The sequence below is a fragment of the Corvus moneduloides genome, chromosome 5 (genome assembly GCF_009650955.1).
Source record: "Corvus moneduloides isolate bCorMon1 chromosome 5, bCorMon1.pri, whole genome shotgun sequence".
In the NCBI taxonomy this organism is placed as follows: domain Eukaryota; kingdom Metazoa; phylum Chordata; class Aves; order Passeriformes; family Corvidae; genus Corvus; species Corvus moneduloides.
Genome location: NC_045480.1, coordinates 580980 through 599275, shown reverse-complemented (window position 1 = coordinate 599275; position 18296 = coordinate 580980). Strand labels below are relative to the sequence as shown.

At 53.0% G+C, this 18296-nt stretch overlaps 1 protein-coding gene across 1 annotated transcript in view; it reads left to right on the top strand.

The window, feature by feature from the left end:
* Window positions 1-7964: 7964 nt before the first annotated feature.
* The window catches only part of ALMS1 (ALMS1 centrosome and basal body associated protein), a 52711-nt gene continuing 42379 nt past the window's right edge, over window positions 7965-18296 (top strand). Inside the window, exons 1-2 of the mRNA XM_032109106.1 lie at window positions 7965-8150; window positions 17670-17837. Of these exons, the coding sequence (XP_031964997.1) occupies window positions 8052-8150; window positions 17670-17837 (267 nt within the window). The 5' untranslated portion in view covers window positions 7965-8051. The remainder of the gene's footprint in view (window positions 8151-17669; window positions 17838-18296) is intronic.

Genomic DNA, 18296 nt, shown 5'->3' with positions numbered 1-18296 from the left:
AGCAGCATGAGGGGAGCAGAGTGAGGGGAGGCAGAGTGAGGGGAGGCAGCGTGAGGGGAGCAGCGTGAGGGGAGCAGAGTGAGGGGAGCAGAGTGAGGGGAGCAGCGTGAGGGGAGGCAGAGTGAGGGGAGCAGAGTGAGGGGAGCAGCGTGAGGGGAGGCAGCATGAGGGGAGCAGAGTGAGGGGAGGCAGCGTGAGGGGGGGCAGCTCCGCTGCCCGGGCCCTGCGGGGCAGCTCCTGCAGGAGCGGAGGTGCTGAGGGAGCGGAGCGGGGTCCTGGTGCTGAGCGGGGATCGGGGAAGGCGCGGGGCTGGAAGGGACCCTAAAGCCCAGGGAGTTCCAGCCCACCTGCCATGGGCAGGGACACCTCCCACTATCCCAGGTGGATCCAAGCCCCAGTGTCCAGCCTGGCCTTGGGCACTGCCAGGGATCCAGGGGCAGCCCCAGCTGCTCTGGCAATTCCAGCCCAGCCCCTCCCCACCCTCCCAGCCAGCAATTCCTTCCCACCATCCCAGCCCAAGCTCCCCTTTCCCACTGGGAAGCCATTCCCTGCCTCCTGGCCCTCCAGGCCTTGGCCCCAGTCCCTCTGCAGCTCTCCTGGAGCCCCTTTAGGCCCTGCAAGGGGCTCGCAGCTCTCCCTGGCTCCTTCCCTTCTCCAGGGGAACATTCCCAGCTCTCCCAGGCTGCCTCCAGAGCAGAGGGGCTCCAGCCCTGGAGCAGCTCCGGGGCCTCCTCTGGGCTCTCTCCAGCAGCTCCACGTCCTTCTGCTCTTGGCCCCAGGGCTGGGGCAGCTCTGCAGGTGGGCTCTCACCTGAGGGGCCCAGGGACAGAATTCCCACCTTTCCTGCTGCCCACGCTGGGATCAGCCCAGGGCTGGGGGGGTCTGGGTGCCAGCACACATGGCCAGGGCATGTCCAGTTCTCTTCCAGCTCATGAAGGGGAGAGAAAATCCTCTAAAGTCCACACTGAAGATGTCTGCCCTGAAGGAGCCATGGGAGAAATAGGAAGGTTCCAGAGAAGGACAAGACTTCAAGGTGAGGGTAACTTCTGGAACTGACTCACAGGTCAGGAAAGGTGAGGATGAACCACTGGATTTAACTTTTTTTACATTTTATTCATTTAACTTTCATGAGGGGCTCTGGAATGAGCATTTCTGAGGTCTTGAAAGGGATGGGCACTGGAAGAATCCTAGACAGGCTCGGTATGTCATCCTTGGAAGTATTCAGAACTTCACTGGACAAAGTCCTGAGCAATCTGATCCAGTTGGATTTGCCAAGTCCTTGAACTCGTCAGTCTGCGGTAGCAACTGTTGAGTGTGTTCAGGGACCTTGGAGGGGGAGACAGAGCAGGGTGGGGCAGGAATGGAGGTGTCAGATGGGGGTCAGAGCAGAGGGGTTTGGCCGTGAGAGAACCTAAGGTGTGACTATGGGGAGAAATTCCCAGTCATGGATGGGGTGTGGGGGCAGAGCAGGGAAGGGATGGAAGGGAGTGAGAAGGACACAGCGTGAGGTACTTGAGGCAGGAGTGTGGAACATCAAGGAACTCTTACATCAGGAGGAGAAGAGTGAAAGGCACCGGGAGGACCGGGAAGCTCCAGAGGTAGGGAAGGGTCACAGCATACGTTGTCTATAAATTCTTGGGAGTTGTGGGCAAGATCCTGTCCTTGGAAAGAAGCAGAGCAAGGAAAGGGACCCTCAAGGAGTGAGCAGTGCATCAGCCAGGTAGCAGAGCTTGAGGCTGAGTGCATCCCTCCAAAGAATGAATATATAATGGATGAAGTCACCCTTCCCCTTCATTGTTGCAATTCATTGGCCCAAAGATAGACTTTCATTGCACAGACACCTCCATCTGAGCAAGTCACGTTGGGTTCCCTTTGAAGTCAACAGAGAAGAACAGCAAATTTGAGGACATGCTTCATCTCCTCCCAAAATAGAGACTAAAACAGATTAGCTGACTCATGCCCTAAAAGACTCTGATTTTCCCCCAGAGATTACAGAGAGAGCTCACACACCTGGGCTCGGATTAGTCTGTACTGAGGGAACTGTGCTTCCCATGCCTGCCATGCTGCCAATCCAGCCCAAGTACTCTGCACATGGCCACAGATGTGCAGGGATGTTCCAGGGATGGGCTGAGACTGGGACACTTGGCAGAAGGACAGGGGAGTCAAAGGCAGAAGAGACCAAAGAGAGGGCACCAGGCCGAGGGGAGATGGCTGAGCACAGAACCAATTCCTTAATGCTGGTCATGTGGCCATCATGGGAAAATGGCCTGTGGGCTGATGGTCAGTGAGGAAAGAGAGCAGGTGGCTCCAGAACTCAGGGAAAACAGCACAAAGGATGGTCTGGAGTTCTGATCCCCTGAGTGCCACGAGGGCACTGGTGTGATGGGCAACCTTGTGGGTCTGCAAGTGAAGAAGACATTGGAAACTTAACACTTGTCAATGTTTCAGGCATTAAACAGATAAAACAGATATGAAACAGATGCCTTGGCTTCCCCAAGCCCCGCCGCAAAGCCCTGATGCTGCTGCAGATTGGATCAGGGGGGTCAGTCTGGGGGCGTGGGCAGTCCTGGCACATCTGGGTCTGAAGTGCCTAAAATCCACCAGTGCAGTTAGAGAGTCATGGAATGGTTTGGGTGGGAAGGGACTTCAAACACCATCCAGTGCCACGCCTGCCACGGGCAGGGACACCTCCCACTGTCCCAGGCTGCTCCCAGCCCCAGTGTCCAGCCTGGCCTTGGGCACTGCCAGGGATCCAGGGGCAGCCCCAGCTGCTCTGGGCACCCTGTGCCAGGGCCTGCCCACCCTCCCAGGGAATCAGGGGCTGTGGATGTGGGGCAGCACAGAGAGCAAGGGCTGAATGGGTGATGGTGCACAAACAATTCCACTGCTGGAGCAGCAGCAGAAAATGTTCTGCAGGAGCTACTCTGCATCTGAGGGTGAGAGAAAATCTCCAGTTCCCAGCACTGCCATTTTTCATCTCCACGAAATTCAGTTATTTTCTTGTTTAAACTTAGCACAGAACTCAGGGAACGCAGCGTTTCAGCTTGACAAGTGGTTTATTCAGGAGTTGATTTACCAATTCAAAGGCTACTCCCTACAGACTCCTACCAGAAATGTTCACTCGTAAACCTCTGATTTAATTAAAGACTTAGACCTTCAAACATTATCGCAGCTGGAAAATCCATAATTAGCTGTACATTTTTTGAAGGAACTTTCCCCTGATTTGCCTGAAAACCTGGGGAAGGGCTTCATATATCCATCATAATTCCCCAGCACTTTCAGCTCAGGCATTAGAGACGCTGTGTGGGCAGATTTAATCGGTTCTTTCTCACTTCCTGGGGAGGAGAGGGATTGCATAAGACGTGAGTCAAGACACCCGTCCCGAAGCTGTGCCTGTGGCAGCGGCAGGAGCTGCGCTGGCGCTCCGGATGTCAGGCCATGGAATGTTTTGAAGCAGCTCTCAGCCCACTCTGGGTCACTGGAGAAACTCAAATGTTCCCCTTTTGTCTGAAATCGGGGCTCAGCATTACCCAGGAAGGCGCTGGAGCTCCTTCTCCCATCCCAGCTGACACTTTCACACTCCAAACTGCATCTGGAGCTCGCTGACCCTCAGAGTAAAGCTTCATTTGGGGACGAGTCCTCTCAATCCCTCTCTTAGGCTCCCTGTTTATCCCCAGTACCCTCTCTGAGGGTGTTTCCCCCCCAGGTCCAGACCTTTCCAATGCAGGGGTTTCATCACTGCATATGGAACAAATTTTAACTCATGCACCATTGACACGAAGAAATCCCAAGCTTTCCCTAGATTCCAGTTCCCAAAACCTGGGTCTATTTAACCTAATTTTGGGCATCTTACCAGAGTAGCTAAAGCAGGTGTTTGATTTTCCTGGGCACCCTCTGGGCTCACTGGAAGGAGCTGTGTCCCCTCAGAGACTGCACCTTCCTGAGTCATTCTTCCCCACGGCACAGGGACACTGGCACAGGGTGCCCAGAGCAGCTGTGGCTGGCCCTGGATCCCTGGCAGTGTCCCAGGCCAGGTTGGATGAAGCTTGGAGCAGCCTGGGATAGTGGAAGGTGTCCCTCCCCATGGCAGAGGGTGGCACTGTGTAGTTTTTAAGGTCTTTTCCACCCCAAACCACCCATCGCCATGGACTGCGAGGCAGCGGCCATCCCCACTTAAATATCCCAGTCTGAGCTTTGGTGGGGGGATGCTGAGCCCAAGTTCCTCCAATCATTCTATCCCATTAAACTGTTTTCCTGGTTTAATCCTGATTTGCACTTTTCGGATCAGAAACCACAGCTAAGCCCAGATTCTGTTTATCCTTCAATCTGATTTAGCCAGAATCAGCCAATAAACCCTCCAGCCTTGCTGCTGGGATTTCAGCAATCAGGGCACTTTGCTGGTGCTGCTGCAGCCAGCCAGGAGAAGAATCCGTCCCCAGCTTTGCTCAGTGGCGTGCCCTGCGCTGCCTCTGTCCCACCGTTCCAGCTCCGGCTGCTCCACGCACGCCATGGAGCACATCCTCCCCATTCATGCTTTCCTTCCCTTCATTCTCCTCGGAGCCTGCGCTCTGCTCGGGAGCTCTACCTCGCTATTATCATCCTTCTCCTAATTCCCGGTTTCATGTCCTGCAGCCTCAGACTGAACTCCTTCGCTGGCACTAATAATACACATTTCAGCTCCTCTTTTAGCTGAGAACTCCCACTGTCCCTCACTAATTGAATCACCTGCCTCATCACTCTGCTGGTGTGTCAGCACTTGCTTTCTCCTCGCTGCCCACCCTTCTGACACACTTCATCTTCACTCACTTGCCTCTTCCTCTCCATTTTTTTAACTGGAACTGGATGTAGAGATTACCTGGATCTCTCCCATGGAACCAAATCAATTTTTTCAATCACAAACCAGGGAGAAAAAGCTCAGTCTGGTGTAGGTGTTCTTAGGTTACCTGACACTGAAATAGACAGACACTAAACCAGCTGAGATTTATTTTCCAGAACAGCTGAGGAATCCTGTTGATCAGATCTCAATAATGATGAGTTTCCAACTACCTTGGAGCACAGAAATCCTCACGTTGAAAACTTGGCAATTAACATGTCATTGGCACCAGCCACGACCTGATGTTCAAATACTCCTTTTTCCCAGGGTATTTGCAGTCACGATTGTATTTTATATTCTCCTCTGCAATTAGCACATTAATCAATCCCTGTATTTTAATATGTTACATTCCACCTTTAACAGCACCTGGGGTTGACAGAGTTTTTGGGGAAGGCAGGTTCATCTCTCTCCAAGAATCTCCCCCAGCGATGGCCTTTCTAAAAATTCCTCTGCCATTTTCATTTCAGGTGACATTTTACTGGAGAGGATTTGAGCATATTCCCTCTCAGCCTGAGTAAGTCTCTGGATATTGTTAGTCAATTAATAAAGAATGTGAACAGCTTCCTGTGTGATGTGTGAGCGATAAACATTCAGCAAACCCTTCCTCCTCCCCTCCCTGCCTGTGAATTGCTCTGCTAAAAATAAAGGGAATGACAGAATTTCGGGCTTGTGTGACAAGAGGAGCCCTTCAGTCACTTGCAGTGGAGAACAGCACTTGGCAAGTTCCTCCCCGATGACATTTGGAGCTGTTCTCAGCACTACAACCGTGCTCGTTCTGCTCGCCCTTGCACCGCTGTAACGAGGGGAAACGGCACTGAAATCAAGCAGGCTGTTCCTTGTACTTCCAGGGAAAGCAAGCATGGAACTGCTGCTTCTTCCAGCAGGATTTACTTTTCCATTGCTGCCTCTCCTCTCCCTCACCCAGTCACCCCCGCCATGCACCCCCATGGGTGTTATTTTCTTTAGCCCCACTCATAAATTATGAGGTGATGATTTTTAGGGATGTGGATAAACAAGTGCCAGGACAGGCTGAGCCAAACATGTTTAATTGGATTTGTAACAGGAGATGGGTTTGAATATCAAGCTGCATTTTCTTGTCAGCATTTAAATTATTTTAAGGAATGTTTGCCTTGCTGTACTTGAGCGTTCCCATTTATCTAGTGCTGAAAAATAACATCCAAATCACTGCAGAGACAGCGCAGACACTGCCTTTTGGGAGATGTTCCACTGGATACACGGCAGATAACTGCCCTGAGCAGAATAAATAACTCAGGAGACAGGAAATGTTATGGAGGCACCTTTATTTTCCAGTTACTTCAGCTTCCCTACTCGTAGAGGATGAAAATCGGTGCAGTTATTTATTGTCTGGTGTGCAGAGAGCTGGGCAGTCTGGAGCTAATCCATATGGACAGCTGGACACATTGCCAACGCCACACCAGGAAAGTTTAATTGCTGCTGAGATGGAGCTCAGTAACTATGAAAGATTAACTGAGGTTGTGCCAGCGGAACCTGGCTCGTGGAGCCGATGGCCCCAGGGCTCCTGTCCCTGCTCCTCGGGAAGGACTGGCAGTGTCAGGGCACAGAGCTGCACCTGTGCCTCAGCTGCCACCTGCTCTGTGGCTTCAGGGCAATGGAATGCCACAGCAAAGTAAATAAAAATCCTGATTTTAAGGGGGAATTCCTCCTTTGCCCTTGCTGACACCAGCTGAAATGTGGAATGTTAATCGGTGCTTGTATGAATGCCTCAGGGAGAGCGTTATCACAGAATCACAGAATCATGGAATGGTTTGGGTTGGAAGGGACCTTAAAGACCATCCAGTTCCGACCCCCTTGTCACAGGCACGGATATCTCCCACTGGATCAGGCTGTGGTTGTGCCAGGGGAAAGCAGAGCTCCTCCTGCCCTTGTGGCACCTGAAGGGAAGTGATGTGGGATGGCAGGGACAGGGAAGCAATGGAGGATTGCAGGGATTGGGAAGCAATGGAAAATTGCAGGGCTCAGGAAGCCATGGAGGATGGCAGGGATCAGGAAGCGATGCAGGATTGACACCCAGATCTAAAGGTGTCCATGGAGAGGTTCCTCTCATCTTCTCTACCTGCCCAGATTGCGGAGCATCTCCCCAAACTTTGAGTCTGTCCTTTCAACCCAACTGGGAAAATGGTTCCTTACAGTCCACCAGAGACCTCCACTCCTGCTGGAGAGCTTGGGAGTGAGTTGAATGGAATTCCCATGTAGGAAAATCCCATCTCATTTCCCAGTAAGACCAGCACTGTCTCAAAATGCCCGATATAGGATTTCAATGTCCATCCATCACCAAGGGGCTTCAGGAGAGCTGGAGAGGGACTTGGGACAAGGGACGGGACAAGGGGGAATGGCTTCCCATTGCCAGAGAGTAGTTAGGACAAGAGGACAAACATCAGGAAGGCTTTATTCACAGAAGGGGTGAGTGGATATTGGAAGGAGCTGCCCAGAGAGGCCATCCCAGGAGGTGTCCAAGGAAGGCCTGGATGTGGCACTCAGTGCTCTGGGCTGGGGACAAGGGGGGCATTGGGCACAGCTTGGACTCGATGGTCTGGAAGGGCTTCTCCAACCTCAGCGATTCTGTGATTCTGTGATCCTGTTAGATCGGATATTAAGGGGAAACCTTTCCCTGGCACAGGTTTCTCAGAGCAGCTGTGGCTGCCCCTGGATCCCTGGCACTGTGTAAGGCCAGGCAGGACGGGGCTCGGAGCACCCTGGACAGCGGAAGGTGTCCGTGTCCGTGTCCGTGTCCGTGTCCGTGCCCCTGCCCCTGCCCGTGCCCGTGCCCGTGCCCGTGCCCGTGCCCGTGCCCGTGCCCGTGCCCGTGACCGGCCCCTACCAGGTCTCTCCGGCCCGTGCCCCCCACCGCGCCCCTCGGCCCCGCCCCTCGGCCCCGCCCCCGGGTCCATCCGGGCATTTCCCCTGCCCGCCAAAACCCCCGCGCGCGCGCGCTCCCGCAGCCCCGCCCCGCCCCTTCCCACCCGCCAATCACCGCGCAGGAGGCGGAGCTCGCGCCCCGCCCCCGCCCCTCAGTGACCAATCACGGCGCGGGGAGGGGGCGGTCCCCGCGCGTGCGCGCGCGGGGCGAGCGCGAGTCCCTGGCGACGGGGCGGCCCCGGGAGGAGAGCGGGACAGGGACGGCGGCACGGGCACCGGCATGGACACGGGCACGGGCACCGGCATGGACACGGGCTCCCTGCCCCGCTCTGCCGCCGTGGAGCCCGGCGAGGAGGAGGAGGCAGAGGAGCGGGTTCGGGTGAGCACGGGTTCGAGCAGGCGGCCTCGGGGGCGGCGTGGCGGGCAGGCGGGAGCAGCCGCTCACCGTTCGCAGCGGTTGTGTGTGCGTGCGTGTGCGTGTGTGTGTGTGTGTGTCTGTGTCTGTGTCTGTCTGTCTGTGTGCGTGTGTGTGTGTCTGTCTGTCTGTCTGTCTGTGTGTGCGTGTGTGCGTGCGTGCGTGCGTGTGTGCCAGACTGGGGCACTCCATTGCTCCTTATCCTACGCGTGTTTTTGTGGGGGTGTGTGTGTGCGCGCACTCCATTGCTCCTTATCCGCGTGTGTCCGCGCCAGGCTGGAGGTGTGTGTGTGTGTGACACGCTGGGGCACTGCACTGCTCCTTATCCTGGGTGTGTGTGTGTGTGTGACACGCTGGGGCACTGCACTGCTCCTTATCCTGGCTATGTGTGTGTGTGTGTGTGTGACACGCTGGGGCACTGCACTGCTCCTTATCCCGGGTGTGTGTGTGTGTGTGACACGCTGGGGCACTGCACTGCTCCTTATCCCGGGTGTGTGTGTGTGTGTGTGACACGCTGGGGCACTGCACTGCTCCTTATCCCGGGTGTGTGTGTGTGTGTGACACGCTGGGGCACTGCACTGCTCCTTATCCCGGGTGTGTGTGTGTGTGTGTGTGACACGCTGGGGCACTGCACTGCTCCTTATCCCGGGTGTGTGTGTGTGTGTGACACGCTGGGGCACTGCACTGCTCCTTATCCCGGGTGTGTGTGTGTGTGTGACACGCTGGGGCACTGCACTGCTCCTTATCCCGGGTGTGTGTGTGTGTGTGTGACACGCTGGGGCACTGCACTGCTCCTTATCCCGGGTGTGTGTGTGTGTGTGACACGCTGGGGCACTGCACTGCTCCTTATCCCGGGTGTGTGTGTGTGTGTGTGACACGCTGGGGCACTGCACTGCTCCTTATCCGGGGAATGGGACAGCTGGCCCAGTGTCACCTCCTGCTCCATGAAGGGGCTTTTAATGGGTCACTCTTCCCCCCCGGGGAAAGGGGGGACGTGGCTGACCTGAGCCCCCTTCCCCTGCTGCTCCAGCAGGGGCCGTGGCCGCCCTGGTCCCTCCCGTGCCCTGCACTCTCCCCTGGGAGAAGGGCAGCAGTGACTCTGGATTCCTCCTTCCCTCCTGGGAAAAGGCTGTGTGTTCTGTTATTATCGTAATTATAATCTAATAATTATAAATTATTCTGTTTCCTTCGGGCCTTATTCTGCCCTGCTGACAGGTGAGTGCAGCTGGCTGAGTCACTGACCCTCCAGGGAAGTCAGGGATAGAGAGGCTGAAGTCATGGAATCACAGCATGGTTTGCTTGGAAGGGACTGTAAAGATCATTTAGTCCTACCCCTGCCATGGGCAGGGACACCTCTCACTGTCCCAGGCTGCTCCAAGCCCTCTTCAGCCTGGCCTTGGACACTTCCAGGGGTCCAGGGGCAGCCACAGCTGCTCTGGGCACCCTGTGCCAGGGCCTCCCCACCTCACAGGGAAGGATTTATTCCCAATATCTATTCTAAATCTCTCAGCTTTTAATTTAAAGCAGTCCCCTCTTGTCCTATCAGTATCTGCCAGTGTAAAAAGTTGGTTTTCTTTCTTAAAAGCCACCTTTAAGTCCTGGGAGGTACTGGAGGTCTCCCTGGAGCCTTCTCTTCCCCAGGCTGAACTGGCTCCATGGAGGGGTTGTACACGGCTCTGTGCACTTGGCTGTGCTCATATTTGTGCTGGAGACTGGGAGGAGATCCATGGAAACGGTGGCCCATCAGATCCATGCAGGAATCTGTGTCCTCCTGAGCTGACACCTTGTGAGAGTGCTGGGGAGATCCTTCCTGTGGTGTTGCACTGTTCTGGCACATGGTGATAACCGTGTCCCTGTGCTCACAGCCAAGGTCCCAGGGTGGTGATGGCTCCAGAGCAAGGAAGGAGCTCAGAGGTGCAGCAGCCACATGGAAAACAGAGGTAGATGCCTTATCAACTTTTAGAAACATTCCCTGGGAGGAAGGACAGACTGGTGCAGGTTCAGTCTCACCAGGACAAATAATAAAACCTGAAACAAAGGATGGAAGCGGCCATGGGAGTAAATAGGACATCTTAAAGGCAGGTCTGACTTCGATGAACATGGGCAGTCAGGGTAGTCTTAATGCAGTTTCCAGAACCCTTCTGCAGAAGGACCTGCCCTCTGTGTTTTTGGGAAGGGTAACTTGCCACAGGAGAGCAGGGCTGGATCTTGCACTGCTGCTTATTCTTATGTATATTTAAATAGAAATGAAGTTCCTTTGAGTGCTGATTTACAGGCAAGTTTCACAGTCACTTTGATTTGCAAGTTGTGTTGTTGTAAAGCAGTGGATTTCCCTCCTGTTCCTTGGGTTACCTTTGTTCTGCTCATCACAGGTCAGTTTATTTGGGTCGGTTTTGGGTGTCGGGTGTTGTTTCCTGGTGGAGTGTTGTTTCCTGGTGGCCGTTGCTTCCTTCTCTGTTTGTTGTGCTCTGGGATGTGAGTGCTGCTCTGACAACCAGAGCTGAGCTCTGGGAATCCCAGCTGGAGCTGAGCTGAGCCCGTTGCTGCTGCTCCCCCGGGGCTGGGGCTGCAGGGGCAGGCAGAGCAGCCGGGGGCATCTTCTGCTGCCCCAGGACTCCTGCTCTCACACCTCTGCTGTGTATTTCTGTTCTATTCTGAGATTATTTCAGCTGTAATTCCAACTGACGAGGAGAAAATCGCCTCTGCTGGTGACTTGTGGCAGGCGGGGCTGGCGGTTCCCAGGCGCATCCAGAGCATGGAGCCCAGCCCAGCAGTGAACAGGAGTCGCCTGTGCTGCCGTGCCCTGCTCACCTGTCCTGGCCTCTGGGGTGTTCTGTCACACGTTGTGACAGGAGCCAGCACAGATTTGCAGCGGACTGAGGTTCAAACTGGCTTAAAAACACTTCTATTTAACACTTCCCTCAAGGTTTTGCTCACTGAGGAGAGGCTGGGAATGCTCTCCCAGCCCAAGGGCCAGTTTGTGGTCATTTAACAGGTATTATGGCCATCAGAGTGTAACAGTGGGGGGCAATTCTGTAACCACCATAAGGAGACTTCTTACTGTTTATACCACTTCTGGCTTTATCACCTCTGTCCATTTCCTCTTCAGTTTATTTTTGGTGCTGAGGATGATTTAAGCCCTGCCCTACAAAGTTTCTGATTCTACATTTAGCTAAACTTGAGTATGACAAATAAGACCTAGGAGGATCAGGTTCCTGGTTTTCATTCTTAAATGCTGCACATTGCTGGTTATGTTCCAGAACGTCCATCATTCCTTCAAGTTCTGTGTTCTGCTTTTTGTTTTTTTAAAGGTACGTACAAATAACAAACTAAGGTACCTGCTAACAGAGGTACCTCTTATTTCAGTGGTGGAAAAGATAAAAGAATGAGCATTTTCCTAAAAACTGGAGGACAGTGCAGCTCTTGCAAGTATGATTTAAAAAGAGAATAAATGAAAAATCAGGGGATACTCAGTGCTTTTTAGTGGTCCAAAGCTGAGAGTGTAAAGAAGTGGTAGCTTCTCATTCCATGAAGTAACTCAGAAATGCTGTTAAATATTCATATTGGAAGTGAGATTTGGGCAGCAGGGAGTAAGGGGGCTTTGCACAGGAATGAAAATCTGATGGCAAAGCTACCCTGGGTGACTCTAAATTTTATTGGCAGTAAGCCAGGAGAAGGCTGATTTTGGGGGGAAGTTCCTGGGTTTGGTTATCAGCTGGGGGGGGCTGCAGCACTGTTAACTCTGCTTGTGCTTTTATTTTGGAATTGGGCTTTTCCCTTTCCCACATGAGGTTGGAGCAGATGATCTTTCAAGGTCCCTTCTGGCTGAGCTGCTCCATGAAACCCAAAATAGTCAGTTCAGAATTAACAGGAAGAGGAATCCAGCTTCAGTTGGAAAGAAATGGGATAAGCCCACAGTGCAGTGGAATGTTCCTCCCTGCCCTGTGTGCCTGGAGAAGAGTTCGGGGGTGAGGTGGTGCCTGGGGCGGTGGTGAGGGCTCAGGGCTGCTGGGATGAACTGGGCAGACAGCAGTCCAGAGGGCTGGACAGGTGGCTCTGGGGGTGCTGGGATGGCCCCTCGATCCCCTTTGGAAGGTGGTGGTGGGCAGAGGTGTTTGTGAGAACTGCAGAAAGGTTGGGATCTTTTTCAGGAAAGGCAGGAATGAGGGCCTGGAGAGCCACTGCCCAGTCAGCCTGGCCAGCTGCTCAAAAGGCTCCTGTCCCTCTGGGGCCAGTCCCTGGGCTGGGGCTGCGTTGTGCCATCACCGTGACCCAGGGGACGTGCTGGGGTTTGGGTGACACTGAGCTGGGGCAGTGCCAGGCTGGAGGCGGGGGCTGCCATTCACTGGGACCTTGGCCAGCTGGGTTAACAGCCCCAGAGGATCCTGAGCTTTAGCCATGGAAAATACAGAGGGTTTCTCACTGAGGGATAAAATCCTGGCACTTCAGTTCTGGCTGGTGGCCCTGCAGGGAAGAGCCCGAGGCCCTGGTGGGCAGTGAGGTCAGGGCAGGTGGCAGTGCCCTGTCTGCTTCAGGCTGCATTAATGAAACAACACTGAAGGGAAATTATTCCCTCCTTGCCCTCAGCTGGATCCTCTCTCCTGTTTGGGGCTGCCAGGACAAGGGACAGGTCAGCAAAGTGGCCTGAGCCTGGTGGAAGCACCAAGGCAGTGAGGGCTGGGGCACAGAGTGCAGCGGTCAGTCTGGGCTGGGCAGGAGGAGGAGGAAGGTGAGGAGGTGGCAGTGGTGCTTCCCTGCCGGAGCAGGGTTTGGAGAAGGCAGAGGAAGGCTCCTGGAGGTGCACAGTGATGGGTGAGGCTGCAGTGTGAGGTGTTAGAGCAGGAGGAATCCCAACTGGAGCCAAGGAAATCAGCCTTTATGAAGAGGGTGGGGAAGTGCTGGACCAGGTCCTTACCCACGGGGCAGAGCCTGAACCCTTGGAGATAATGACAGGTTGGCCCTGCAAAGCTCAGGTACCTTGTGATGAGCTGAATAAAACCTGTGCTTCAGGCACTGAGGGGGGTGACAGTGCCCACACTGTCCTACAGTGCCCACAGTGTGTGATAGTGCCCACACTGTCCTACAGTGCCCTGCCAGGGATGTGACAGTGCCCACCCTGTGTGACAGTGCCCACCCTGTGTGACAGTGCCCACCCTGTGTGACAGTGCCCACAGTGCCCTACAGTGCCCAGCTGAGGTGGGGCTGTGAGCAGGGAGTGCTGTGCTCCTTGGAAGCTTTGCTTTCCTGGGAAAAACAGGAGACTTGGTCTCAGACCAGCAGTGCTGAATTTGCCCCTTGGTTTTGGCGGCTCCATAAATCCGTTGGTGTCAGGAACCTGATGGGGGTAACTTCTGTTTCTAAGGGATCCCAAGTGATGCACTGGCAGTGCCTGCAAGGGCAGTGGATGTTGTGTGAACATCCAGGCTCACCTTTCTGGAGTGCTGGCAGCACATCCCTGGCAGTTTGTCGTGTCAGGAATCATGATTGACATCTGCTGTGCTGGGTCTCACCTCTTGTGGACCTTGGAAGCCCAAAGATTGTTACACAAAATAATCCAGTTCAGAATTTACCAGATCTGCTGGTGGCGGTGCCTTCGTGGCAGGAGGGAATGGTTTGGGTCTGGAAAGCACTGCTGGCACACCAGTCCTGACTGGAAAAACGAGGTACAGCTTCAGTAATTTGTGTTTCTCATACCTGACAGCACCAAATCATTGTTACATTTCTGTGACGCTTTTGGAAATCTGTATTATTTATTGGCACGTTCACAGATGAACTTCTAGTGCTGAACTGGTTGCAGACAGTGGGAATTTTTATCCATTTCAGTAGCTGGACTTAAATTTGAATGATTTTTATCCAGTTTGTGCCACTGGGCTTCTGGCCAAAAAAAAAAAAGATGTAGAACCTTATTTGCAGTTAAATGAGACTTTGGTTTTTTATTAACAATTTTTTGCACACGTAACAGGGTTGATAAAGATCATAAAGCCACGATAAATTAAATTGTTGGGTTGTCGTGGATTGCAGTCACATTTATTGGCATTAAGGGAACTGTGAAGTGCTGAAGGGCTTTTGCACAAGAGCTGCTTTGCTTTTCCTCGCCGTTCATTCCAGGCTGGAAGCTGCTCCGTGAAGGAGCAGCTTGGTGTCAGACAGCATGGCCTGCATCCCGTGTGTCTGCCAGAGAGATTCCTGTAGCCCATGGGGCAGAGCAGCCCATTCCTGCCCTGTTTGCCAGGTGGGTTCCTGTCTGGCCGTGTCCCTGCCCGGAGCAGCGGCTGCGGGCTCCCGGCGGCTCCGGGCTCTCACCGTGCCGTGGGATGGTGAGCAGCGCTCCCTGCTCCTGCCCTGCTTCCAGAGGCTTCCTGGGCCGGGGACAGCGCCTGGACCGGCTGGAAAGCTGCGTTTAGCTCTTATTTGTGACACCTGAGACAGTTTTGAATTACTCCCACGTTCAGTTTGAACATAAAGTAATGCACAAACAGAACCCAGAGCCTTTCAGAGTGTCCCGGCTAACAAACATCGGGACAAGAGGGAGCAGCCTCAGGTTGGGCCAGGGGAGGTCTGGGTTGGATATTAGGGGAAGTTTCTTCCCTGAAAGGGCTGTCAGGCACTGGAACAGGCTGCCTAGGGAGTGGTGGAATCACAATGCATGGAAGTGTTCAAAACACGTGTGCGTGTGGTCCTCGGGGATGTGGTTTAGTGGTGGCCTGGCAGTGCTGGGCTGTGGTTGGACTCCATGTGCTGGGAGAAATCAGGGTATTTCTGATGTCCTGGGAAGATCAGATAGTTGGGATTAGTTATCTAGGGAGATCTTTCCCTTGTCTCCCTAGGTTTTTCCTTTGTTCTCCTGTGTTCTATTGTGGGATACTTTCAGAGGTCTGTGGGGCAGAATGACGTAAGGAGAGCTAACCTGGATGTTGAAAGTAATTCAGAACTGAGTAACATTCATATTTCTTTCCATGAACTGCAGCATGAGTTCAGAGCTGCTTTTCCAGCTCTTTAATTCATGGCACTGTGTGGTGTGGGGGTGGCTGTAGTTGTTCAGCTTTATTTTTGTCTTTACCCCTCTTTATGTATTTAGCAGCAAAACCGATGTATTGAATTTCAAGAAGAAAACGTTGTTACATTTTCTTCGTTTGATTTAAATGACATGGGAGCCCTCGGAGATGATTACACTCATTTACTAAATCCTTCCCTCTGCCTCGTTCTGTGTGCTGTGCCCTGGCACACCCCGTGATAACACGGGGCAGTTTCTTACCCTGGGCTATTTCCTTCATGGTGCTCTCTGGAGTGAGGATTAGAACTGGAAGAATGCAGCGGCGTGTCTGATTGCTGCTCCCCTGCCAGGCCCTGGAAAAGGAGGGATTGCTCCTGTGTGGTTTGTCCCATGGGAGCTGCCCCTTGGAGCTTGGGCTTCTGGCGTGGGACAGCACAGCTCAGGATCAGGAATGGCAGGAGAATCCTGCCTCGGTGGGAATCGTTTGACTGCAGGAAGGAATGGTCTTTCCTTAAGGTTATGGTGGAGTCCTCATCCCTGGAGGTGTCCAAGGGATTCCTGGAGGTGGCACTGAGTGCTCTGGGCTGGGGACAGGGCAGGGATCGGGCACAGCTTGGACTCCATGGGCTGGGAGGGCTTTTCCAGCCTCAGGGATTCCATGATTCTCTTACTTCAGTGTCTCAAGCGTGGTTGGCTTCTGATCCTCTTCAGAGCATCACATGGGGATAAACGCAGGGCTGGATAAATGCACTTGTGTAAAACTTGAAATTTTGCTTTCTTTGAAAGAAATTTTGAAAGAGCAAACTCCAGAGGAGTCTTAGCTTTTTCCAGGGATGATTTTATGGAATATATTGGTGTCGTAGAATTATGGAATGGTTTGGGTGGAAGGGACCTTAAAGCCCATCCCATCCCACCCCTGCCATGGGCAGAGACAGCTCCTGCTGTCCCAGCTGCTCCAAGCCCCAGTGTCCAGCCTGGCCTTGGACACTGCCAGGGATCCAGGGGCAGCCCCAGCTGCTCTGGACACCCTGTGCCAGGGCCTGCCCACCCTCCCAGGGAACAATTCCTGCCCAATCTCCCATCCATCCCTGCCCTGTGGCAGTGGGAAGCCATTCCCTGTGTCCTGTCCCTCCAGCTGTCGTCCCCAGTCCCTGACAGTAACTGAGGGGGTTTGGGGGCACCAAGGACGTGGTTCCTGGGATGATGTGCAGGAGCTGACCCCTTTAGACACCAATGCTGGCATGGGGGAGTTGTTGGAGTGGAGATCCATTTGTCATGGCTGTAGTTTATTTTTGTAGATGTTACATAAAAAAAAAAAATTGCATTAATAAGTGGTCAAGAGTGAACTCAGCTTGCTGAAGTTCCAGTATGGATGAGCAGTTTTGTAATAGAATTTAAAACATCTTCAGCTTTTATTCACATCCCTCCAGCTTTGCATAAGGATGGAGCAGAACCCAAGTGAGAGTTTAGCTCATCTGGGAGGGAATATTCACACTGCAAGAGAACAACCTGAAATGCTGAACTTTACATTTAATTTCCATTGGAACAGCTCTGTGTTCTGGACTTTTCTCTCTTTCATTCTGGGAAATCCTTTTCTGTCTGTGACTCTTTTCCCACGTCACTTCTCACTTCATCCTCCCTGATATTCTCCAGCACTCATCTCCAGATTTTTTGGGCTGACAGCTCCATTCCTGCAACATTTCTGTGTCCCAGAAGTGCAGTTTCCCAGAGATGATCCGTGTGTGTGAACCTGGCTGACTCTGTCTGGGGAAAGCTGTTCCAGTGGCTGTGTCCTCAGGGCTGGGATGAGAGAGGGGAGAAACTTCACTGGGCTCAGGAGCAGCTTCCTCTGGTACCTCGTGGGGAAGGAAGTGTTACAGCTGCTTTTCCAGGCAGGAATCCAATTCCACTTCCATTCCTGCCTCAGAGTATGGCAGATATTGCTACATTATAATAGAGAAATCAGCCCAGGCTTGCCTGAAGATATTTACATAAGATGCCTTTTAAAATACAGTTTAAAACATTAATATAGATAAAATCCTGTTTTAATGAAATAATAAATAAACATTAAAAATAAACTTAAAAAACACTATTAGAAACCCCAGCAACCACTGGTAATAAATGAGACAGGACAAATGCCAGCAGCTGACCGTGATCAAGGTGCTGAATTTTGAGTTTTGGTATTTTGTGATTTACATGGATTTGGGAATGGGAAATTCCTGGCCCTGGGAAGGGATTGGCTGCTGAGCACAAAATGATGCTCACAGGGAGCTAAAGTGGGAAAGGAACCTGCCCCTTTTAGTAAAGTTTGGGACGTTTTAATGGAGTTTAAGTCCCTGCCCAAGTCCGTGGGGCTGGCGCCCAACCTTTCCTGTTGGGGATGGCCTGAGTATTTTCTCTATTTCATTGTCCATGGAGCACATAAACACACACTGGGATACAAAACAGTAACCTGTGTTTTTAACCAGCAAATGATCTCTCCCTTCCAGCCCATTGCCACCACTCCCCCGTGCCGTGCCTGGAGGGAGGAGTCCCTGAGCCGCAGCAGCAGCAGTGGAACCCAGGAGTGTGGGAGCAGCGGGGCGTCCCTGGGAGCAGCCATCAGTGAGGCGTCCCTGGGAGCAGCCATCCCTCAGGAAACCACTGCTGCTGCCAGGGTGTGTACTGAGCCCGTCTGCCTCGGGGGGAGCGGTAATTACGTGATTGCAATTAACAGGAGGTGCTTTGTCTGTGTGATGCCGACCTTGCACTGCGATGCAGTCGCAGGAGATCTGCTGGATGTGCTGCCAAACACTGAATTGCTCTGAGAATTCCCTCAGCTCACAGGTGTCAAAAGGCTGAGCTGATTGGTGTGATCTGAGCTGAGTAAAAAAATCGGATTTCCAAGTGGTTGTGCAGAGATTCTGGCTCATACAGCAAAACTCTGCTGTGGGAAGGAGCTTTAACACCTTGGTAGTGTCTCCAAAGGCAGAAGAGCTTCGGCAGGGACAGTGCTGTCCTTTTCCCAGTTCACTGGGACACTTCCCTGCTTTTATTAATGAATAAAAAATTCATTCTCAGAATGAAAGATTCTTTCACATCCAAAGCTGAGTATTTGTATAGGAAGTACAATTTAC